Source organism: Podarcis liolepis, assembly GCF_965112155.1.
Source record: "Podarcis liolepis genome assembly, chromosome: 7".
In the NCBI taxonomy this organism is placed as follows: Eukaryota; Metazoa; Chordata; class Lepidosauria; order Squamata; family Lacertidae; genus Podarcis; species Podarcis liolepis.
Window position 1 is genome coordinate 88,017,912 of NC_139561.1, and position 24,705 is coordinate 88,042,616.

General features: G+C 49.3%; 1 protein-coding gene across 4 annotated transcripts in view; it reads right to left on the minus strand.

Moving 5' to 3' along the window:
• The window catches only part of ACTN4 (actinin alpha 4), a 134,585-nt gene extending 110,905 nt beyond the window's left edge, over positions 1-23,680 (minus strand). For 2 of the 4 annotated variants that reach the window (XM_083515800.1, XM_083515798.1), the window contains exon 1: positions 23,358-23,632. In XM_083515800.1, coding sequence (XP_083371926.1) covers positions 23,358-23,498 — 141 coding nt within the window. In that variant the 5' untranslated portion in view covers positions 23,499-23,632. Of the gene's footprint in view, positions 1-23,357 lie in introns of all 4 variants that reach the window. The other 2 variants (XM_083515797.1, XM_083515799.1) reach the window with 2 other exon arrangements.
• Positions 23,681-24,705: the final 1,025 nt, after the last annotated feature.

Consider the following 24,705-nt stretch of genomic DNA (forward strand, 5'->3'; position numbering starts at 1 on the left):
CTGGCCCAAGGTGGCCCAGTGAGCTTCGTGGCCAGGTGAAGATCTGACCCCTGGTCTCCCAGGTACTCATCCAACCCTCCAACCACAGCAACACACTGGCGTGAAAGGCAGTCAGGTGTGCAGAAATCCTACATACTTCTGAACGTATACAGAAGTCAACATTCAGGTAGTTTTCCATTTCTAGGGAGTTTCCCCTGTTATTGTCACTTGCATTCCTACACTGTCCTTCGATAAAAGCGCCCTGTGCAATAAAATAAGATAAAAACAGCAAATATAGCTGCTTTTGCTGGCGAGGAAGCTTCGAGGGGGGTTAGCATTGAAAAGTGGCACCCCCTGTCCAAGCTCTGGAGTGGTACAGCCCGTTCTACCCCCTCATTCTGCTCCACATACAAACCCAGACCCTTATCCAGGGATCAAGGCATGTTGCGTGCATTGCTCTGTGGGAGACAGGACAGGAAACAGGAAGCAGCCCATGGAAAGGGCACTTCCTGTGGCATGGTGGTAGCTCTGCCCTGTGCCTCACCAGCCCGCTTTGGACTGGCAGCAAATGGCACCTCTTTAGTACGTGGATTGCAGGTAGCTTCTGAAACTTCCTATAAACAGCTCCCCCCCCCCTATACATACTGTATTTTCCGCTCCATAAGACGCACCAGCTCTATAAGAGGCACCAGACCACAAGACGCACCTAGTTTTTGGAGCAGGAAAACAAGAGGAAAAAAATATTCTGAATCTCAGAAGCCAGAACAGCAAGAGGGATCGCTGCGCAGTGAAAGCAGCCATCCCTCTTGCTGTTCTGGCTTCTGGGATAGCTGCGCAGCCTGCATTCGCTCCATAAGATGCACACACATTTCCCCTTACTTTTTAGGAGGGGAAAAGTGAGTCTTATAAAGCAAAAAATACGATATATATATATATATAAAATAAATTGTGCACCCCAGCAGAAAATAAATGCAACAGCTGCCTGAGGGATTATCCTGGGGAGTTTCACCGCAGAAATTTCATTGGCATACTTCTGTTCCCTTAAAAAAAAAAATGCCCCCACCTCCCCACATTTGAAGCCACAGAGAAGAGTTCAAGGGGAAAGCCGAGACACAGAGGATTCCCATCATTCTTTTGCCATATTAGGCTGCAGCCTGGGTCTAATTTTGCGATATTTAGCCGAGGAACGGCGGCAGGAAACTGCTTTTGTGGGAGACAAAGGGTAGCTGCGAAGGGAGAGGCGGAGAGCGCTGAAACAGAAGCTGCGCTGGGGTGAATCACTTCCCAGCCCCAGCCCCGCCACTTCGCCGCAGCGCCAGAGAGTTCGCAACAGGTGTGCTCGCCATTCCCTTTTAAGAGCGCCTGAGTCTCCAAAGGGAGGCTCCGGCTTTCTGAAGTCGGGCGCACCCTTCCCAATGAAAGCGAACATACCTCACCGCCATAGCACAAAATGAGCACAAGAGAACCTGCAGGGAAAGCAGCTACCTTATACAGTGGTACCTTGGGTTACATACGCTTCAGGTTACAGTCTCCACTAACCCAGAAATAGTACCTCGGGTTAAGAATTTTGCTTCAGGGTGAGAACAGAAATTGTGCTCCGGGGGCGCGGCAGCAGGAGGAGGCCTCATTAGCTAAAGTGGTGCTTCAGGTTAAGAACAGTTTCAGGTTAAGAACGGACCTCTGGAACGATTTAAGTACTTAACCTGAGGTGCCACTGTATCTAGGTGCCAAACAGCTCCTTAAACCAGGGTTACAGTCGCCCAAACGGAATGCCCAGTTGCCAATTTGGGGCCAGACGGCTCGGAAATTGCATTTTTCAAGATAACCTTTGGGGACCTCCGGAACAAATTAAGTACTTAACCCGAGGTACCACTGTACAACGTGCTGAGATTCGGCTCCGGGAGATTTCAAAATTGCGGCGAGGACGCGCGTGAAGGGCTCCGAACCCTCAAAAGGCGCTGCAAATGCTAAAGATTACTCCTAGCCACCATTTCACTGGCAAAGCGTATTTGCTCCCCGTGCCCCCTCCCTGCCACAAGATGGCCAGTCGCCCGGCCTTTGGCCTCGGAGAAATTCAAGCGGCAAGCTTGAAGCCTCCCACACAGTAGCACTTAGCAGCGCCAGCCACGGCACTTCAGCGCCAGGCTCATGTGAAGTGCCACTTGTCGGAAGGCTGCCTCCTCTGCCTTTTCCTCATGGAAGAGGGGGAAAGGGGAGATGTGGAAGCGTGGAAGGAGCCCAGCTGAACAGGCTGGCACTTCTGCCAGGAGAGGCATTTAGGGGTGCCAAGCCTGCGAAACAGGAGAAGGCCTGTAATGCTCAGCGTTCATTGCAGAGCAGGGTTTTTACTTAGCCATTTTCTTCATTTTTTTAAAGGGCTTAAAGATACAGTATCCAATTTAAGATGGTGGGGTGCAGGAGGAAGCAGAAAATCCACATTGCACCTGCAGATCACCAGGAGGACCAACCCACTGGGAGGTTCTCCTGCACAAGCCCCGTTGAGCTGGGCAGCAGCTTCCACCCATCTCAATGGGGCCTGTGCAGGAGAACCTCCCAGTGGGCTGGGCCGCAGCTGTCAGACCTGTGAGCCTTTTAATCTGCTGGTGGGCAACATCTGCCACCCGAGGCAAACCACTGCACCTCATGCCAGGGCCGGCTTGAAGAAATCACGCTTGGCTCAGCGGCGTCTCCTTGGGCCAAGACCAGCGGCATGGCAGCCGTGGCAACACGGCAGCTGGGTTACACCTGAGTAGCTCCGGAAGCCGGCTTGCTTTTGAAGTAAAGGGGGAACCCCACAACGCACGCTAGAGGCATGCCCACACGGTGCAATATTTTTCCAGAGTGGCATGTCTGCGGTCAAAGCCTCCTTTGTGCTAGCAGCAAGACCGTGCTCTCTAGCCAGCCTCGTCCCGCGCCTCTGCTCTATTTCTGATACTGTTTCCATCAACCTCTGCCTCTCTGGCAGTCCCTGCTGCCCGTTGCAAGGAAACCGACGCCTTCCTCCAGACATGTCACTGCTGCTCTGGCAAATCCATCAAGCTCAGCGCTGGCCCAGGAAATTTTGCTGTTTGCTATGGAGCCCAAATGGCACTTCACCCTCACAGCCAGGGCCAACGCTTCAAAAAAGTCTTGCAGAGCCATTCAGGCACCGGTTCCTGTTTTTATCCATTCTTCCCATTCCTGCTGTGCTATAGCCAGAAATGGGTTGGTCCACCCTCCTGGGTGGCACCACTGGTTTTGACCAGCCTTGTGGGTGGACCTGCCAGGTGTGGGTGTGTTCACCTGCATACACCTATCAGTCTGCCATAAAGGAAGGGACCACAGAAATCGTTGCAGGAGACTAAAAAGCTCTGCCTCTACTACCCAAGTGCCTATTGAGCGCCACTGTACAATCCAAGCTATTTCAATTTACCCAGGATGCGCAGCACAACGCTGGGCTTCCTGCTGGATTCAATTTATGTTTCCAGCACTCATGCCCAGGAGGCAATTTCGGTGTCTTTGAAGGCCCTGCCACTCCCCACGGCTTCCATTTCTGCCGTCCGCTGCATAGAAGGCCAAATCTTTGCCACTGCTATTCTAAGTCACTTGGCTACTCATCAGTAGAGAGTAATTTTGGCCCACAGTTTCTGTAAACGGGAAAAGAGATTTTTGTGCACATGTTTTCACCTGTAGCCACTGACAACTGATGTTTGTGCAGCGGCAGGTAGGACTCGTACGATGTTTGGCGAGCTAGTCGTTTTTTGTAGACATGCTTGTAGGAGGTCGTGCAAAATGCGTATTTTGAGACATGATCCACTCTGCCCATCGGGCTCAATATAACCCTTAATCACACACATGCCCCCCCCAAAAAACTCACAATTAACCCTCATGCACAGCTACTGGATCCAACTACAGTGGTACCTCGGGTTAAGTACTTAATTCGTTAACCTGAAACTGTTCTTAACCTGAAGTACCACTTTAGCAAACGGGGCCTCCTGCTGCTGCTGCGCCGCTGGAGCACAAATTCTGTTCTCATCCTGAAGCAAAGTTCTTAACCTGAAGCACTATTCCTGGGTTAGCGGAGTCTGTAACCTGAAGTGTATGTAACCCGAGGTACCACTGTATACAGATGAGCCTCCTTGCCGAAGATAGATGTAGGAATTGCAATGGGTAGGCATTTTGCAAGCGTGCTGCTTAGCCAAGGGGCAGTCGAGATGGAGAGGATTAAAAACCCTTCCCCCGCCCCCCGCCTCTATGGAAACCCTTCCTGCAAGCACAAAAAGGCAAGACAGAGGACATTAGGCTGCAATGAAGCATCTTTCTCATCAAGCAATCCAGAACTGGGGTTGTCTCAGAACAATCCCCGCCCCACTATGGCATCCTGTGCAACACCAGATCTCTCATGTTCAGCTTGCTTTGTATACAAAGCTGGGGGAACCATGTAGGTGGCATTCCTGCTGACATGTCGGTGGTGGTGGGGAGGTCTGTGATACGCAATATGTTCAATTAAGGAAGAACCACCAGCAGAGCTAATTGCCCTCTTTTCAGCCGGGGTTATATTTTGCTCTGCACTTTGATGCCTTAACTGCCGGTTGCATTTCAAGGAAGGCAACAGTCACAGCTGGTTTGAGACTGTTGGGATTTTTCGTTTTTCTTTTTTTCCAGTTTGCACTTTCAACATTCTCAGGATTCCTCCTCCACCACCACCCCGGCAGAACAGGGATCTTTCCTTTCTTCCCAAGCTGCAGATTTCCAGATCTAAATATAATTTAACAATATTTGCAGGGTAACATCATGGGAAATCAAGCGGTAATTCTCTCCGCTTGCCAGGAGATTGTGGCTGGGGGGGGGAGGGGGAGAGAGGAAGCGAAACAGAGTTTTAAAAGGAGCAGAGTGACGGGGAAGGGAATGAACGCACAACCGGATTTAGGTTACAGAAGCAACGCTTTGAATTATACATCCAGCTATGAAAGTTTTAGTAGATAACAATTCATCCTCTACTGGCATGTTCTTCTGAAACAAAAAGGGGGAGCAGCGGCCAGGAGAACTTGGGGAAAATCAAAACACAACACACACAAAATATCGTATTCGGCAGAAACTGACTTGCCATGAGCCATTTACTGGCGTCTGTTAAGAAGAGAGATGAAGCCCCGTAGCAGGAGGAAGAAAGGAGAGGGATCTCTGTTGGTTTGCGGCCGAGCAGGGAAAGTGGGGCAGCTGCCATTCTCTCTGTGTGCATGTACTCTGGCGTCGCCTTGCAGTATTTGACAAGCACATGAAACCATCTGAGGCCTGAACAGGAAAGACCAACAGACTAGAGTTAAGTGACCTTATTTCCACAGGCTGCCAAGGGAAGCCACAGGCGCATTGTCCTGCTGGAGGAAAATTAAATCCCAGCGGAATTTGCAACTTGGAAGGGTGGGAGGAGAGAAGACAAGAAGGAAATTCCTCCACTTACTGTTCCATCACTTCATCCGTACCTGACCCTCTTTTATGAAGGACATTTGAGGGAGTATCAGCAGCCAGGTTGAAAGAGAAGGGGTGAAATTCCCACTAGTGGGGATAACCGCGTGTGCAAGCCTTGCAGGAATGGCACCCGTTCCACCACGATACGGAATCTGGAAAGAACCACTTTGCATGCAGGAATTCCCAGGCTCCAGGCCCGGCGTCTGGAGGGGAAGCTGTGCTGAAGCCCTGGAGAGCTGCTGCCAATCTGGGGAATACTGAGCTAAAATACTGACTCAGGATATAAGGCAGTCTTTTCCATGTCCAGAGTGAGGATGAGCCGCCTAAGCAGGGGAGTCAGCGCAGACAGAGCCGCTAACACTCTGTGCTTAAAAATAGTGTCGAAATGCTGTGCCACAGTAACCCAAATTCTATAAACTGAATTCTGCTACCGTTATAAGTTAGGGGCTGCATTCAGTGCTATCCATGCATGAGCAGAACAGACATGTGACACTCACAGAATGCTATTTCACTCTCTTTTCTATTCCGCTGCAGCCCCAACGCACAACAGGAAGCAATTCCTTAAGTTTCCTGCAATGATCATATGGCACCGCACGAATTGTGCACTGGCCCGGGGATGCATTGGGCCACATCCATGCAGGTGCTTGGGCAGACCTCTCCCCTTTCAGCGCTGTATGTAAGAGGAGATCAACTCCTAGGTCAGGATTGGGCAAGCTTTTTCTTTTTTCCTCTGTTGAGGACGCTATTCCCTTGGAGGTTGCAGAGCCCAACCGTTTCCAAAACTAACTAACCTAGAACACAAACGGCACTACTTCAGATTAGAACACCCAACCCGATGGAGGTCTACTGACAAGGGAGGAGTGTTTTAGTGCAACAGACCAGGACAGGTACTTGTTTTGGAAAGCAAGTGGAAGCGATTCCTTTCTGACTTTCTACGCTGTGTATGCAATTGGTTCTCAGACAGGTAGGGGAAAAAGCCGCCTCCTCCCACCACCACCCCCGGCCAGGCGTTGGGGGGGGGGAGAGGTGGAACCATATGTTTGTGTGTATATAATTTTATCAAATAAGTGGAATACACCTTTAAAAGCCAAGAAAAATAAAGAAGCAAACAGAAATGATAGAAGACTGGGGCAGCTTCAGGAGGCACTGGGGGCCATGTGTATCATCATCATCATCATCATCATTGGCAGACAGGGATAGCAAGTTGCCCACCTATGCCCTAGACCATGGGTAGGCAAACTAAGGCCCGGGGGCCAGATCCGGCCCAATCACCTTCTAAATCCAGCCTGCGGACGGTCCAGGAATCAGCGTGTTTTTACATGAGTAGAATGTGTCCTTTTATTTAAACTGCATCTCTGGGTTATTTGTGGGGCACAGGAATTCGTTCGTTTTTTTTCCCTTCAAAATGTAGTCCAGCCCCTAAGATCTTGGAAAAAGGAATTAATGTGGTTTTGGTTAAAATATATTAAAGGATTAACTAAAAATGAATCGATGAAAGAGAGAATGTAAAGATACAGCACTACAAAATTAGAAACAGGTTAAAATTTATTGATAAGGATTTGTTGAATAAACAATTTGAATCGGAATACAAAAAAGGGAGGTATGAGGAGGTCTGGGAAAATAAGTTAAGGGAAAATAAGTAACGGAAATTTTATGTGTTTTTAATTATTTTTATTTTTGGTACTTTTGTTATTTTTCTTTTTTCTCTTTTTTCCTTTTGAATTTTTGATTGTATTACTATTGGAAACTTCAATAAATATGTTTTTTTTAAAAAACAAAATGTAGTCCGCCCCCCCCACAAGGTCTGAGGGACAGTGGACCGGCCCCCTGCTGAAAAAGTCTGCTGACCCCTGCCCCAGACACTCTTTCCCCATCTCCTTCCATGACCACAGAAGCCTTCTAAGCCCCACGCTGAAGAAAGGCCAGGGTTGCAAGCCCAAGAGAGCTTCTGCTCTAAGAATTCACTCTTTCCCCATCATAGTGATTCATGGTCAGAATCCCTCTTCCGCTATGAGTGGGCCACATACAACAAAGAGCCTGCAAGTTGCTGTGGGACTGCTCTGCCGCTGTGTTAAATGAGGCAGGGAGGCAAAAACCTTATCTCAGGCACCTGCATGACCCCACCGCTGATTTAATGACATACAAAATGAAACTTTTAGATTTTATTTTATTTCTTTAATTTGTTAAGATTTATATACTGCCCTTCATCGTAAGATCTCACGACGGTTCACAGGGTAAAATACAGAAGTCGCCAACCGCAGCTACTGATTTAGCTGTCCTGGCCGGGACTGATGGGAGTTGTAGTCTGAAGCACTTTGAGGGCACGCGCCAGGGCTGGTGAAGGCTGCCTACAGGTGTTTTGCTGGAGGTAATCGTCTCTGGAGGGTCTCCTGGGGTCTCAGGAGCAGCTTTCAGGGCATGCAAAGAGCTGCAAGCATGGAAGAGTAGGCAGGACTCTGGATCCTCGCTTAGCCTGCAACGTACCATGTCAAACTAGAGGGGCAGGGAGCACACAAACCATTTAAAACTGAACACGAGTCCATTCACATCTAGATATGGAAAATGCAAGGACAGCCTGTTTAATCATCCTGGGGAAAGGGGTTAATCTCCGTCACAAGGTGTTAAGTGAGGATAACATGGGAGGAGAGAACGATATACTCCCCAGGGGAAGATCAAGATAAAAAATGTAATAACACAGCGAGCCTCTGCTGGCTGGATATTTTTCCCCAGCCTGATCACCTGCCGCCTGTGTTGTTGCCCCACAGCCCTCATCTCTGAAGCCACCCGAGGGACAAGGGGAAGGTTGCAGAGATGCGGCAGGGACACAACATGTGGACATGGGGCCGAATACAGGTTCATCTGAACCTGGGATATGAGCCTGGGATGAAAGGAGGCAAGTCTGAGGTTGGAAAGAGGCGGCTAACACCAAAATGGCAAGTGCGTGCACTTAACAGAATCACAACACTATTTCAGCTGCCCCACATCACTGGATAATGTGGGGGAGGGATGCACATCGTTAAGACATGGGGCAGGTTGCAATGAATGTTGTGCAGCCGGGAGAGAGGGAAGAACGAGGCACACAGATGCTGTTTTCGTGGGCAGTTGCCTCTTTGGGGTAATGGGTAGCTGCAGTCTTAGGCTCACAGATGACTTTGCCCGCAGGTGAGGGCCAAGGAATGATTATCATGTTCATCTGTGGCTGGGACCGCCCCACCCCACCCCCGTTGTTCACCCCAAAATGAATTGGCTTCAGGGGTATCTGGGATCCAGATGACTGAAGCATCCCACCTAACCAGAGGAAAGAACAGAGCAAGGGTATACTTGAGCCAGTGATTCAGTTCCCACAACTCTTTCAGCAAGCAGTATCCATCCATCTAACCAAATAAGGCCTAAAGGCCGAGTCTCGCTGGTCCCGGATCCGGCAGATCTTGTACTTCCTGATTCTTTGAATGCTTCCAGGTTGCACCCTTGGCGCAAACAACGGGGTCAAAGTCTGCTTCACAAATTATTTTATTTCCGAGCGCTGCTTCCTTCAAATGGGAGACATGGATGGCTGCCAACTTGGGGTGGCTTTATTTTTACTTTATTTTTTTATATAATATTTTTTATTGCTTTTTTCCAGGCTCAAATACATAATCGGTAACACGACAAAAGCGACTTTACAGAAAGAAAAAAAGAAAGAATTACAAAAAAAAATATTCATCTTTCCAAAACAATTTTTCATGATCTACTGGACTTCCCCACATCTTCCACACCCTGCATTCTTTACTTGGGGTGGCTTTAAAAGAGGATTGGACATTACATCAGAAGAGGAAGAAGAAGAAGAGTTTGGATTTGATATCCCGCTTTATCACCACCCTAGGGACTCAAAGCGGCTAACAATCTCCTTTCCCTTCCTCCCCCACAACAAACACTCTGTGAGGTGAGTGGGGCTGAGAGACTTCAGAGAAGTGTGACTTGCCTGAGGTCACCCAGCAGCTGCATGTGGAGGAGCAGGGAAGCGAACCCGGTTCACCAGATTACGAGTCCACTGCTCTTAACCACTATTTAATGTATTGGTGTGAATTTAATGTATTGGTGGTGGTGCTGTTTATTATTATTTTCTTCTTTTTTTAGTTGTTAGGAGGTGATGGATACTTGTGTATCTTCATATTTTCTTTTTGTATGGGGTGTATTAAAATGAAATAAAAACTATAAACTATGAAATAAAAAAGGGGAAAAAGAGGATTGGACGGATTCATGGAGGAGGAGGAGGAGACTATCAATGGCTATTAGCCAGGATGGCTATGATCCGCAGCAATGGTTCTCCGAGTACCAGTTGCTGGAAACCACAGGAGGAGAGAATTCCTCTTGTGCTCGGATCCTGCTGGCCGGTTTTCCACAGGCATCTTGGTTGGCCACTGGGAGAAGAGGGTGCTGGACTAACGGGCCATTGGCCTCATCCAGAAGGCTCTTCCTATGTTCTTAGGGCTGCGAAACTGAACCGTCAAGCCTAGAGAACCAAGTTCCTAATTGTGGGACTGAAGGAAGAGAAGCAGACGGATTGGGTCACTCTGGTTTGTTGGCATTAGTCCACTTCACACACACACACACACACACACACACACACACTTCAACTTTTGGGTTTTGGCTTTCTTCCCCCGCTGCAACAAGATATCTGAATACGAGGCAAAGGAGTAGGAGATGAGAGCTTTCAAAAAAACGAAACAAAAGGCTCTCGGAACAGAGGGAGTATTCAAAAAGCGAAATATCTGATCTTTGTGTAAGAAGTTGCTCTACCTGTCCTGTGAACGAATGTGGCTTTTCATGTTCGCAGCCCTCTCCTTATATGGAGAGGAAGCAGGCATCCAACTGAAAGAGCCAAAGAAAAGAAATAGGGGAAAAAAATAGAAGTTGAGCAGGAGGAGGGGCATTTTCCACTCCCAATGTATGTGGCAGCTGTATATCTTTTGGCACCTCTCGAATTACTACGGCGAAGCAGCGCACCAGTATACGGCGAGGAGCTAGGGAGAAACTCGGAGAGAAGGGCTCTTTCGAAGTCACGCTGGAAAATGCGGAATGCCATTGAAATTAAGGAAATGACTAAAGAGGGCGGCTGCGCTGGGACAGCCCACTCACAGCAGCCTCCTCCGGGGGGGGGGGCAGGATGGAAAACTTGTGTAATCCTTAAACAATTTCTACTACTTTCTCTGAGGGTGAGCCCTGGTCACAAGTAGCATTGGGAGTAACCCACTCGCCTGCGGTGGGTTAATCATCTCGGGGGAGGAAGCCCTTTTTGTCAAAAGAGGGGGGGGGGAGCTGGATCTGGTTTCAGGCCAGAAATTCCTTTAAAAGGGGGAAATTGAAGAAAATAGGCTAGTCAATTCTGCAGACTTATCTGAAATATTGGCCTAGCCATGGATATCCCAGTTTGCAACTTCCAAGAGTTTGGCATGTCGCAAGGGATGAGAGGAAGAGGAGAATCATAGAATCATAGAGCTGGAAGAGACCACAAGGGCCATCGAGTCCAACCCCCTGCCAAGCAGGAAACACCATCAGAGCACTCCTGCCATATGGTTGTCAAGCCTCTGCTTAAAGACCTCCAAAGGAGGAGACTCCACCACACTCCTTGGCAGCAAATTCCACTGTCGAACAGCTCTTACTGTCAGGAAGTTCTTCCTAACGTTTAGGTGGAATCTTCTTTCTTGTAGTTTGGATCCATTGCTCCGTGTCCGCTTCTCTGGAGCAGCAGAAAACAACCTTTCTCCCTCCTCTATGTGACATCCTTTTATATATTTGAACATGGCTATCATATCACCCCTTAACCTCCTCTTCTCCAGGCTAAACATGCCCAGCTCCCTTAGCCGTTCCTCATAAGGCATCGTTTCCAGGCCTTTGACCATTTTGGTTGCCCTCCTCTGGACACGTTCCAGTTTGTCAGTGTCCTTCTTGAACTGTGGTGCCCAGCACTGGACACAGTACTCCAGGTGAGGTCTGACCAGAGTAGGTAGACTTCTCTGCAACAGTCCTAAAATAATCCTGATTTTCATAGAATCATACAACCACGGAGTTGGACCAGCGACCCAGGGGTCATCTAGTCCAAACCCCCTGCAATGCAAGAATCTCGGCTGAAGCATCCATGACAGACAGCCATCCAACCTCTGCTTTTACTTATTTGTTGTATCGATAGTTCACCTTCTTCTCCAAGGACCTCAAAATACAACACGGGATTTCCCCCTCCTCCTCCTCATTTAATTCCCCACAGCAACCCTTTGAGGTAGGCCCCAAGGTCACCCGGTGAGCTTCATGGTCGTGTGGGGATTTGAACCCTCGTCTTCCAGATCCTTGTCTGACCGCCTAACCACTACACTGCACTGGATCTCGTATAACAGAGGTGAGCTAACTTTTTCAGCAGGGGGCTGGTCCACTGTCCCTCACTGTCCCTATATTTGGGGGGGGGGGAGAATGAATTCCTATGCCCCAGAGATGCATTTTAAATAAAAGCACACCTTCTGCTCATGTAAAAACACCAGGCAGGCCCCACAAATAACCCAGAGATGCATTTTAAATAAAAGGACACCTTCTACTCATGTAAAAACACACTGATTCCCGGACCATCCGCAGGCTGGGTTGAGAAGGCGATTGGGCCGGATCCAGCCCCTGGGCCTTAGTTTGCCTACCCTTGTCGTATAACTTCGGGGATGGAGAATATGTGTAACACTCACCGGTTTGCAAGTGTTGCCTCCCCCTCCCCATGGACTTGGGTGCAGGACGATAAAGGACAGTTACCATTGTAACCAGTCATTTAAGAAATTGCAACAGATTTCGCCAATGAAGGCCTAATTACTCCAAATCCATTGGCATTTCTATTAGACCATTTGGATTAATTGCTTTCTCTCCTGCACCGGATGAATTTGTTTGTCCTGGCTTGTGAACAGCCCCTGGCCGGTGTGGAGTTAGAATAACCCACAGAAGATCAGGCAAAACTTGATGTGTTGCAATTGGGTCCCACCACAATTTTGCTACCCTTTTCCCATGTGACAGCCCTTGTTGTTTTCCGTAGGTTCATCCCACGGTATGGCTGTAATGTAAAAAGGCCCTCAAAGGAACATGGGTGAAACCAATCATAATGGTGCCAATTTTAAGGGGGGGGGGGAGACCCACAGCACAGGCCCCTCCCGCAAGTTTCCAGACCTTTCAACATTGCATGTGCACAATGACATATCGCCAAGGAGAAGCAGTCTCTCCAAAAAGCAAGCCTGTGATGTGCAAAGCAGTTCACAGCACATTAAAACATCAAATAAAAACAATAGAGAATAAATAAAAGGGAAAATATTTCACTTCCTTCTCTAGGTGACATTTTGTGTTCCCTATAATTATTTAACTGCTTAATTTACAGAGCTGCCCCATAGCAGAAGGGCTCCAGGAAGCCAACGTGGTGTAATGGTTAGGGTGCCGGACTAGGACTTGGGAGATCAGGGGTCGAATCCCCACTCGGTCACGAAGCTCACTGGACGACCTCGGAGTCCGTCACAGCCTCCTCACCTACCTTGCAGGGCCGTTGTAGGAGAGGGCTGAACCTCTTGCAGAAAAAGGTGAGATATAAATGTAATAAATAAGCTCTTCTGCTGATCTGCTGAAGAAAGCTGGAAGAAGAGCCAGCCAGGTGGAGATGTCCATTGCCAACCTGGTCGCAATGGAACCCAATCTAGTCGCAAAACGCACCTGGCACCTAGCTAATTTCTAACACTGCACCTAAGTAACAAGTAATCAAAAAGGCTAGTGATTTTTTACTTTCAACAAGGCCATAAACTCATAGCTCCGGTAAGTCTTCTCTTTGTGCAGGTTTCAGCTCCCTTGGAACCAATTGTTTACATCCCTTTAATCTATTCTTGTAGAAATCCTGCACGCACACTCATCTTCATCTGGCAAAATGCTTTAATGTGGCTTGTCAGCATGCAGCAAAGGGGTAAGCGACAGAGAGCCGACTCTCAAACTGTTAGACAAGGCAGCTATTTAACCACAGACCTCTTCGACCGGACGCTCTAGGGCCGAGTGAGCCCTGGTGTAACTTGGCAACCCAAGAGACGCTCATATGCAACTCGCCTCAGTCGGGACAACTTGGTTTTCTGGATGTGCTCCAATCGAGTGAAATTTAAATCATGATTTGTTACATAGGCAAGCTAATAAGAGATGATTCATCTGCTTGCCCGTCCAACCGGCTCAGGGAAAAAGAAAAGCTTTTCATGCAGTGCTTGGCTATGGCTTCCAAACCACCAGAAACTTGGAAGCAGATCCTCCGACGTACAAGGACAATTTACGGCCGTTGCCTTGCAAGAGGAAGGGCGGGGGGGGGGGGAGGAGAAAGGTTAGTACGCATGAGAAGCCAGCGTTTTTCCTAGCAAGGTACAACCAGCAAGCAGTCACTCCTTTTGTCCCCTTTCCTTACAGAAAAGCTTCCAAGATTGGGAAGTTCGGGAAAACACAAAGCTGGAATGCAGACCGGCTTTTGTTTATTTGCAACAGTCTCGGTAGGACAACACAGAAGATGCAAACAGTCGCACAATGCTATTGAAACTGTGCATAGCTCACATTCCAGCGCAGACCCACTCCCCCCCCCCGCACTTTCCCTGAGAACCAGACACGTAACAGCCGCACACAGCTTGCAAACCTCACAAGTGGACACACAACTTCCCAAAGTGACTTTACACGGCCATTTTCAGAACTCCAGCACCTCACTGCCCCCCCCTCACTCCAGAAGATACCATGAGCAAGTTTAAACCATCGCCTGGGGGAGATCCTTCAAGACATCGTACCCTGTTATGTTTCAGGAGAAGACTGAACCATTTAAAAGGGTCATTGGCTTCACAGAGCTTGCCAGAAGCTGGTTAAAATGTCCTGGGACCAAGAACTGCTATTTGGGGTTCAGCTCAAAGTTGTTGGGCTTTTTAAGGGGAGAAGAGCCCCGTTTTTTTAGGGGTTGATAAGCTTTTGGGGGGAGTTCCATTTTGGGGGGGGGGGTCAAAGGCAAGGGACATCCCTGGTATACACAATGTGCCATTTGCTACCCACCTTTGCTTTGGGGGTGAATGGCAACTGCCCCCCAACCAGTCTGTTTGCACCAGAACAAACCCAGCTTGCCTGGCCCACTGAATTCAAGTCGGGAGTGATGGGGAACCTGTGGCAAGTGTTCATGGTCTCCAATAATTCCATGCTGGATGATGGGAGATGGAGTCCAATATCCGGAGGACTTCACCCCCTGAACTGAAACCTGGGATGGCAACATGGAAGCCAGGAATAGCATCGGGCAGGGTTAAACTTGGGTATATAAGCTAAAATGGCACCTTGAAATCTAGGTTGCTGTCGGTCGCCACAATGGAATATCTATTCACCAGGGGGTTGGACTAAATGACCCTCAGCGTCCCTTCCAATGCTATAATTCTGTGATTCTAATATCTCAGCCGCATTTCTCGACTGTAGATAGCTCTTACAACAATTCACTTGTCCCAGTGCAAGAAAGGGAAGCACAGACAGCGGAAATGGAAATGGCATTAACGATGGACTAAGGATCCAGTTACAGATAGGTAGCCGTGTTGGTCTGCCATAGTCAAAATAAAAAAATTCCTTCCAGTAGCACCTTAAAGACCAACTAAGTTAGTTCTTGGTATGAGCTTTCGTGTGCATGCACACTTCTTCAGATACACTGAAACAGAAGTTGCCAGATCCTTCTATATAGTGAGAAGGTGGGGAGGGGTATTACTCAGAAGGGTGGTGGGAATGGGAGATTGGCAGGTAGCTGAGATGAGCCTGTTGACGACTCTTAACGACTGTAATAGGTCTCACAGGAAAAGGTTGCCAACCTAGCACACGTAAATCTCCATGTAGTCGCAACTGGACCCACGCCAGCAGCAAAACGCTGATTTTGAACACTGGCATCGGCAGCACAAGCTCTGCCTTCCTGTGGCCTTGAAAAGCTCAAGAAAATGGGAGCAGAAGGGTAGGCAAACACCAACACCCCAGGATTGCTCACAAGGCACAACCTGATCACACCTCTGCCAGATTTCCAAACAAAACTAACGCCCTTTACGTTAGTAAACTGCAGCGGATTTCCCAAAGTTGTGCGCCAAAGGAGATACAAACTTGCATTTCTCCTCTCTACAATGTGGCGTCTTGCTGCTCCTAAACTGCGCCAGAAACTGTTTCATATCAACTCAGCAATAATTCAGTGTTGGGAAGTGTTACAATGTCTACCTGCTGTGTTCTGCAATGTCCAAGGCAGAGGGGAGAAGGAATCCTCCACTCTCAAGAACTAACAACCTCTTCAGAAATTAAACACAACAATCAGAAGTATCTAAGGACCTGCCGGGCAGCCACAGGCATGCAGCTGGGCGAGTGGGCTGGCATGGCTGAGATGCAGAACTCCATCCTTCCTCTCGGCTCAACACAGAAACCAAGCGGGGCTGCTAGAGAGACAGAGAGAGAGACAAAACCCTCCTTCACACACCCAGCATAGCAATGCAGATCTCCTCCATCCCTCCACTATCAGCTTCTAGCAGGCTAGTAACTTTGGGAGGCATATTTGCAAGGCTGGTTAAAGACCACCAATCGGCCCTTCAAATCGTCTTACAAGTTTTGAAATCAGTGATGGTTTTTAAACAAATGTTTGTGAACCTTCATCAACAGCCGTTCTCCCGCCGTACCTTTTGAGGACAAGAAACTTTGCACAGTTCTTTAAGGTAAAGGTAAAGGGACCCCTGACTATTAGGTCCAGTCGTGACCGACTCTGGGGTTGCGGCGCTCATCTCGCTTTACTGGCCGAGGGAGCCGGTGTACAGCTTCCGGGTCATGTGGCCAGCAGGACTAAGCCGCTTCTGGCGAACCAGAGCAACGCACGGAAACACCGTTTACCTTCCCACCAGAGTGGTACCTATTCATCTACTTGCACTGGTGTGCTTTCGAACTGCTAGGTTGACAGGAGCAATGGGAGCTCACCCTGTTGCAGGGATTCGAACCGCCGACCTTCTGATCGGCAAGTCCTAGGCTCTGTGGTTTAACTCACATCGCCACCCGCGCCCCACTTGCACAGTTCTTTAGTACAGAATAAATCTGCAAACCACATTAAGATCATTTCTGGAGAACGTAAAAGGGCTGCAGGCCTTGTGCAACCCTTTCAAACAGTAGCTACCTTTGTCAATATGAAGCAATCAACACACAGAAACAGGGCTGAATTGTCCAAATCCAGCACACCTTAAACTAATGACTCCTATACACTTGAAGATATTGCGTGCCTAACCACAAGCAACAGGAAGCCACACGACACAGGAATGTCACCCGCTGTTCAAATATTGGCACTAGTGTTTGACGTACAGAAATTGATAGGGTGGCGACGCACACCCTCCCTTGACCTTCGTGGACTCGGCATTCCCAGATCGCTCTTTCATGCTGCCCTAAGAAAGGTGCCCATTTGTCTCTGAAAAAAGCAACATAACCCAGAATTTGCAGCAGAACGCATCATACACCTTTTGCTTCCAAAGTAAGCTCCAAATCTCAAATACAGCTAAACCTCTAAGTTTGGGGCCTGTAAAAAAAAAAGAAAAGTAAAATTGTCATCTTGTGGGGGGTGGAATAACCAGTTTCCTCTGCATTTGGGGTAAAAGTGACCATTACAAGTTTGACGTTCCCCCATCTTTCAGCCAAGCGAGGAAAGAAAGTCAGATTTTCCACTTCCAAGCACAAAACCAGAGCAGTTTTGGTGGTTGTTGTTTTTTTTTAACAGAATAAATCTGAGCTTTGGTTGAGAATGTGACTTAAAGGATGTTTATCAAAGTGCGATCAGCACAGAAGCAGTAGGAGTCTCTCTGGCCAAACACTTTTGCCATAACAATGTTTGAACAAGAGTTCAGGGGCCCGGGAGCAACATGGTGCAGAGCTACAGCCCAGCAGGACTGAAATGGCTATGGACAATCGATTCCAGATGGCTACCTAACTGTGCATCCGGTTCACAAAGGGGAGGCTCGGTTTGCTCACGTCAGGGCAATTCAGGAAGTCGCCAAGGAGCCTCGGCCGGGCGGAAAGGCTCAGGAGAAAAACGGAAAGCCGCAGAGGGACTAGGAGTCAGGATCTCTCCAGTTCAAAGCCCAACCCAGCTTGTACTTCACTGCAGGGCCTTAGACAAACCACCCCCACCCTGCTCCTCCAACCTGCAATATGAGGGTAATAAATAAACTCCTATGCAAATGCCAAGTTATGGCTTGGGCTCCTCGCTGACATTCCAAGCTCTGAACATGGCCTGAATGTGGCAACAGACCCAACACACCCCTTTTTCTTTAATCTGTCCCAGACCAAGGATGGGAGGGAGAAGGCTATTATGGCTCAGTTGCTTGTTGAGAATTTCCTCGGAAAAACAAAGAGAGGAGCAGCTCATATCGGTTTCCCCCGGTTCATACCTGGTGTCCTGATGTTCCGGACAACAACTGCTACCAATAGCACCAGGCAGCACAGCTGATGGGAGTTGTAGTTCAAGGCACCAGCTTATTGGAGGAGGGGAAAAGAGAGCTCATTTATACAAGTATCAGAATGCTGCAGTGCAGCACTTTGCAGGTGAGTAAAGGGTGGGGACACATGTCTTGAAAGCCCTTTACATGAAGCAAACGAACATATCAAGTTTTCATAGTCAAGCCTCCTTACAACACCCCTACATGCATGTTTTTAAAAAAATGTGCATGGGGAATTTCCTGCGAACAAGCATTCCAACATGAAACTTAACCCATCAATTTTCAGCCTGAAATGGTACCACAGAGGAAGAAATTACAATAAACCTGCAACTGACGTGGGGGTTATATTCCAGGGATCGCACCTAAAGCCCAAATCCTTTATGATCACAACCCATTGGCAGGTGGGAGAACGGAAAAAAATTTTTCCCAGACTCCCACCCCCTTTCTGCCTCCATTTTATTTTACTTTTCAACTTTCTTTTTTCATTTGCCAAGTGTGTACAGCTGAACGTGTGCAAATTTCAACCTAGGTTTTCCATTCCGGGGAGGGAAAGAAGGCGGAGAAAGGAATAGATCATCTGTGCGACGACACCTTGAAAGCCCTTCCTCTGGCGTGGAAGCCATATGCTGCCTGCCATGCTTTGCTCTTGGCCGTGCCTGCCCCATAAAAATAGCTCAGGTGCAACGTCACAGTGACAAGGTTGATTCAAAGCCTGTGTCGCCAGGTGTAGTGGGAGGAGCGCGATGCTACCGTTCAGCGTTTAAGAGGCCGCACCTTTTCCTCCCCCAGCAACTGTTACGTGAACAGGCTTTCGGAAAGACACATACACATTCCCTCCAGGCCGCAAATATGCCAGAGACATGGGAAAGTCATTAGCTTGGCTCTCACACAGCAAGCCGTGCCATTAAGTCTAGTGGCTACTACTCTCTGGTATCTTGATTTCAGCCCAGATATTTCTGAGGGGAGGGGAGGCTGAGGAGCGGAGCATGCGGGGAGGGTCTTGAAGGCTTGTTGCATGTATTTGAGCAACACATGCTCATTCTATTCAGAAAAAATATATTCCCGCAAGGACTTTCCTCCTGCCAACTCAGAGCCGGCACAGAGTCCCATGCCTCCTTGAATTTGGCTCTGCTGTTCTTAGCTGAGCCTTAAGACAGCGTGCAATTAAGATAATTAAACTAAATAGCAGATGGCCCACCAGCGCTTGCCATTCAAATCCAGAGCACAAATGCTCTGCTGGACGATATAAACGCAACGTCCGCAACAGCCAGGATATTCTTCCAAAGTCTCGGAGTAATTTCGCAGGTGCTGGGGACTGGCGGGGAAGAGGGGGAGATTTCCCCCTTCTAGCACTCAGCAAGGTAACTAGGATTTTATAATAGAAATTCTACATGACTTGAGGTTGAAGACAAAAGTGAGGAACGCTGGCCACCGCAGCTTGGAAGGAGGAAGGCTGGACCAGAAGCTTGAGGGTTAAGTCCGGTAAAAAAAAAAAGAGGTTATTGGAAAATGAAATCGCCACACAGCTGCTATTGATCGGTATAAAGATACGGCTTTTTAGAAAGCACCCTTGTGTATTCCCTCCCAATAATTGTAACAGTAAATGATATTATATACAGTAAAGTGCTTCTGGAGTATTAGCACACATTCGTTCTAGCAATGCTTACAACGACCCTGCAAGGTAGGTTAGTATTATTGTAAAAGGAGGGGGTGCCTGGGCAAGAGCATCGTGGAAAGAGCAGAACCAAATACACCCTAGTTCCCAACTCTTTTCTCCCAGATGCAGCAGACTTTTTCCTCTAGAACAGGACCGACTACGCTGAAAGACAACAGACTTCTTTCAACTCCAGCCAGCATGGCCAGTGGTCTGGACACATGTTAGCTACTCCTGCGATTGAAACACACATACAGTACTATGCAATTGACAGAGGTTGTAGACATTGTGCACACGCGGGCGCTTCTCAGATCTGAGAGGCACAAGGTGGTGGTGGGGAGGATCCGTAAAGCAATAAACGAGGCTGTCTGTTAATGTAAGCCTTTGCCACACACAAAGCACATGGCTTTAACACTGAGCAAACTGCAGAGGGATTTGCTACAGTTAAACAGTGCAGGCAGCTGGGGAATTCAGTCTGCCCCTACGACTATTTCCACATCACAAGCTGCAGATATGAGAGCAGAAACCCTGGCAGCCCAGTATGACGGGGGGGGGGGGGGCTGGCACAATCAATGCAAGTCAGTGCTACTGGACATGACAGCTGACCTCAGGGAGCTGGCTAACAACAGTAGGAGAAACTGAAGGCCTGGCTTTCAAGGGCTGGACTTGTTGGACTTGTCCAATAAAACCACGCAATGAAGTGGCTTTTAACTACAGGGGGGCAGGGGAATTAAATTTACCAATCATCTATGAGCAATGCCCGAGGCAGCAAATGTTTGCGCTGTTGTCATTAATTTATGAAGGCCCTAAAATGTCTAAATGCTGCACATTTTTTGGAAAAGAACAGTCCTTGGCCGCAGGCTTCCAATCTAATAGAGTCCAGACACATTAGGATGGAGGCGGGGAGTGGGGGGGGGGCGAGAGAAAGGGGGCAGTGGGTGGAAAACCCTTATACAAGGCAGAACTTCCCTTTCTTTTGCAGCATTTAATGGCCAAGCCACCCCAGTCTGGGGTGTGGGGAGAGAACTGCTCCAAGGGAAGAGAACATACACATCACCCATAAAAATGGTGTGTGATGTATGGGGATGCTAACTTAGCAGCCCAGATCTCCCAGGGGGGTTTTCTGTGGTGAGCCAGTTTGTAATTAAAAAGCGCTTCCCCAGCAGCTGAGGAGGGAAGAGGGATTGGGGGGGGGCAGGGGGCGGGAAGCAGCAGTCATTCCTTCCAGCGGCTCTTCCCCATCCCCCTCTGCAGGATGAATCAATCAAGGGAGAATGCTGGGAGAGGGATGGCTGGCAACACGTGCTCTTCACCAGGCAAGTTAAGCTGCCCCACCCAGCACTGCTTCTCCTCCTCTTCCTACCACTCCCTGCTCACCCCCCCCACCTCCATCAACATTTCCATAAGCAAACTCCAGCCACCTTGAACAGTGACTAAGCTGCAACCTGTGTGCCCTCTTCTCTAGGCCCACACCGGCCCTCCCAACTCTCCATCGCAGGCAGCAGCACCCCACAGACCTCACCACCACCCCGGCCAACAATTTGCTCCCTTCTCTCCTCCCAAGAACTCTGCCACTGCCACCCCAACATGAAATAGAAAGGTATCCCCGCGAAATAACGTCCTCCACGTCATCAGAACCAGGGTCAGCAGGTGCTGGTGCCCTAGTCATTTCCAGTCCCTCCTGAATTTATGCCCCCAAAATGCAGCCCCCTGGGTTTCTCCTGTCCAGAACCCACACCTCACGAAGCACACTGCCAGACCCCTAAGCCAACAAACCCCACACCCAGAAGTCTCAGTCCGGTAACACCTATCTGCCACCCACAATCGTCCACCTGCTGCTCAATACAAGGCGACTGCAGTCCTGCAACAGGGGGAAAGTCTCAATGGATTGCTTCAGAGTAGACCTGCACAGAACTATACACATCTAAGACTGCCCAGGGCAAAACAGGCCCTCTGATAATCTAGCTTACACCTCACCTTTGGTGTGCTTTGTCATATTCCTAGATCGTGCAATTTCACTTCCACCCCCAGGATCCACTGAACACCGCCACACACCGAATCCAGATTCAGAACCACTGTTTGGCAGATCAGAGTAAGCACGGGCTCTCTGTATCCCTATCACAGTCCTCGTTGGTGCTCCTATCCCCACCCAGGGCTGCCCTTTGTCCACCATCACCCCGCTGGCAAGGAACCCCTGCACCCCAAATGTACCCCTCTCCGCCTCCTCCAACCCTCACATCACAACATTATCACACCCCCTTGAGAGCCAAGATCCAGGGCACTGAAAACCCCTCTCCCCACCATATTATCCCCACCACCACCCGCAAAGGAACGGCACACGCAGCCAAAAGCTCACACAGGACTCAAAGCTAAGTGCATTTTTTTATTATTATCTGTACAACACCTGGTGCACTTTGGAAAGCGAGATTACAATAAATAACACGCAGACAGCCATTGTCTCCCAAAGCAGCTCAGGGCAATTAAAACACACACACACACACACACACACACACAGAGAGAGACTGGCCTTACCGCCAGGGCTACACAAACTAAAAAGGAAGACAGGCAGGGGAGGAACAGAAGGGAAAGGTAAGTTCCTCAAGGCCAGAGCAAAATGGTAAGCCACAAATAATAATTACTATTGGCGTTGTTATTATATAGATGCCCTCCAGTGTGTAATCTTGCTGCCGCCTCCACCGCTGATCCCAGCACACCCCATCAAAACCCACTGGTCCCCCCAATTTCTTACCTCCCCCCCACAAACCTTTCACACTTCTGCCTTCTCTAAGCCACAACAGGAGCACTGCCACCATGCAAAGGTATGTCAAGGGAGGTGGAGAAATGGCTCCCCCAAAATGCACGCTCGGGTTAAAGGCGGATCTCCTGGTGTCTGCAAAGGCTGAAGATCGCTGCTCCAGGCCAGGCCGTGGAAGCCTCTTTCCCGATCCCCATTCCTACCCCACCCTCGGAAACAATTTTAATTTTTTTTTTGCTCGCCCAACGCGGGGAAGAACCACCACCTACGGGAAAACCCCCACTCAGGATCGCGCCACGTTCTCCTAACTCAAGACTTGCAAGCTTCTCTCCGCCCCCCCGCGACCTCCTTTTCTGGAGCTTTAGTTTTCTCCCGTTTAAAAAAAATTAAACTTGCACGGATTCACACAGACACGCGCGCGCACACACACACGAGCCCCCGGGGACGACGAGGGAGTGCATGAGACCACCTAATAATAATAATAATAATTCCAGTCCTAAGGTAAAGGAGAGAGAAGAGGCCCAAGGGAGCAGCACTCTGCACATGCCCAGAGGAACCCTCGCCCCTCTTTTTTATTTTTAAGGCTGTGTCTCCCCCCCAGTCCTGAGGTAAGAGAGAGAGAGAAGGGGCCAAGGGAGCGGCACTCTGCCCATGCCCAGAGGAACCCTCGCCTCTCTCTATTTGTTTTTAAGGTTCTCCCCCCAGCCCTGAGGCAAGAGAGAGAGAAGGGGCCAAGGGAGCGGCACTCTGCCCATGCCCAGAGGAACCCTCGCCTCTCTCTATTTGTTTTTAAGGTTCTCCCCCCCCAGCCCTGAGGTAAGAGAGAGAGAAGGGGCCAAGGGAGCAGCACTCTGCACAAGCCCAGAGGACCCCTCGCCCCTCTTTTTTATTTTTAAGGCTGTTTCTCCCCCCCCCCAGCCCTGAGGTAAGAGAGAGAGAAGGGGCCAAGGGAGTAGCACTCTGCACATGCCCAGAGGAACCCTCGCCCCTCTCTTTTTCCGTTTCTCCGCAGCTGAGGAGGGAAGCGGGGAGGCGCCTCCTCCGGGCTCACCTTGCGCTGCTGCTTCTCCCAGGCTGGGTCGAGCAGGAGGTCCCTGTCCCAGTCGTCCTCTTGAGCCATGTAGTCGCCGATGCCCGGCCCGTTGCCGCCGTACTGATAAGAGGGTTGCCCGGCAGCGTGGTAATCCACCATACTATCCGCTTCGGGGCGGGGGAGCTTCGGCGCGGAGCGAGCGGCTTCCGTGTGAGGGAGAAGGAGCGCCCAGCTCCGTGCGAGGCGGCGGCACTGACCCAACTGACGACGCGCGGGCGCCGCCGCTGCCCAGAGGAGCCGCTGCGCCTGCGCACGGCCGCCCTCTCCGACACGCCCCCCTCTACCACGGAGCGCATGCGCATCCCTGCAAGGATTTTTCTTTATGAAGAGGGCGGGGCGGTGGCAAACCCGCCCACAATCACAACAAAAACAAAAGCGGGACCCGCCCACTCCTTTCTTATTTAAAAGAGCGGCCGCTCGGGAAGGCCAACGGGAGGGCTTTTTGCGCACGCGCGTTTGGTGGCCACACCCACCCAGCCGCCCGATTGGCTCTTCTACGCTCCGCCTCTGCTCGGCCCTCGCGCTTCTGTCGCTCAGAGGAGCGGCAAGGGTTGGGTTTTTATCTCGGCGCGCATGCGCGAGTGGGCTCGGCCCCACCTTCCCTCACCTCAGGGAAATCGCGCCCAAATCAGCCTCTTACGTTCATGGGCGGTTTTATTATATCATACGTGCTCCGTATGATTAATACTACTTTTTTTTTCCGCAATAGCGGCAGCGCCTCATTAAAAGCATTCTAAATTAAAGAGGTTGATTATAAACAGATAACGTTTAATCACCACGGGATTGTTAATATTCATGAAGTGAGCTTAATTAATATGCCATGGCGTGGGTATTAAATTAGTACCTATTAATGTTGTCCAACACAGCAACTAGATAACATGTTATCAGTAAATCTATAATATCCACACCACATCTGCTGGAAGACCGTTGCCCACACTCAAATATCAATATAATCGAATTTTAAATGTGTTTTTCCTGCAAACAGCCGCACCTTGCACAAATAATCTCAATATTGATTTATTTTCACATCCTAGTTTTGGCTCTTGAGGAGGCAGGAGGGCACAGTCTTTTCCTGCAGATAAGTTGCTTGGAGGCTCTGTTTTCCTGCATCTCAGTAATGCCAATGTGCATTGAAAATAATACATGTACACAACATAAATTGAAACCGCTACAAAACACTTTTAAGCTGTCTCCCACCAAAAGAATTCTGGGAGCTGTAGTTTATGGAGGGCGCTGAAAGTTGTTAGGAGGCCCCCTATTCCCCTCAACAAGCTACAATTCCCAGAGGTCCCTGCAAAGAGGGACT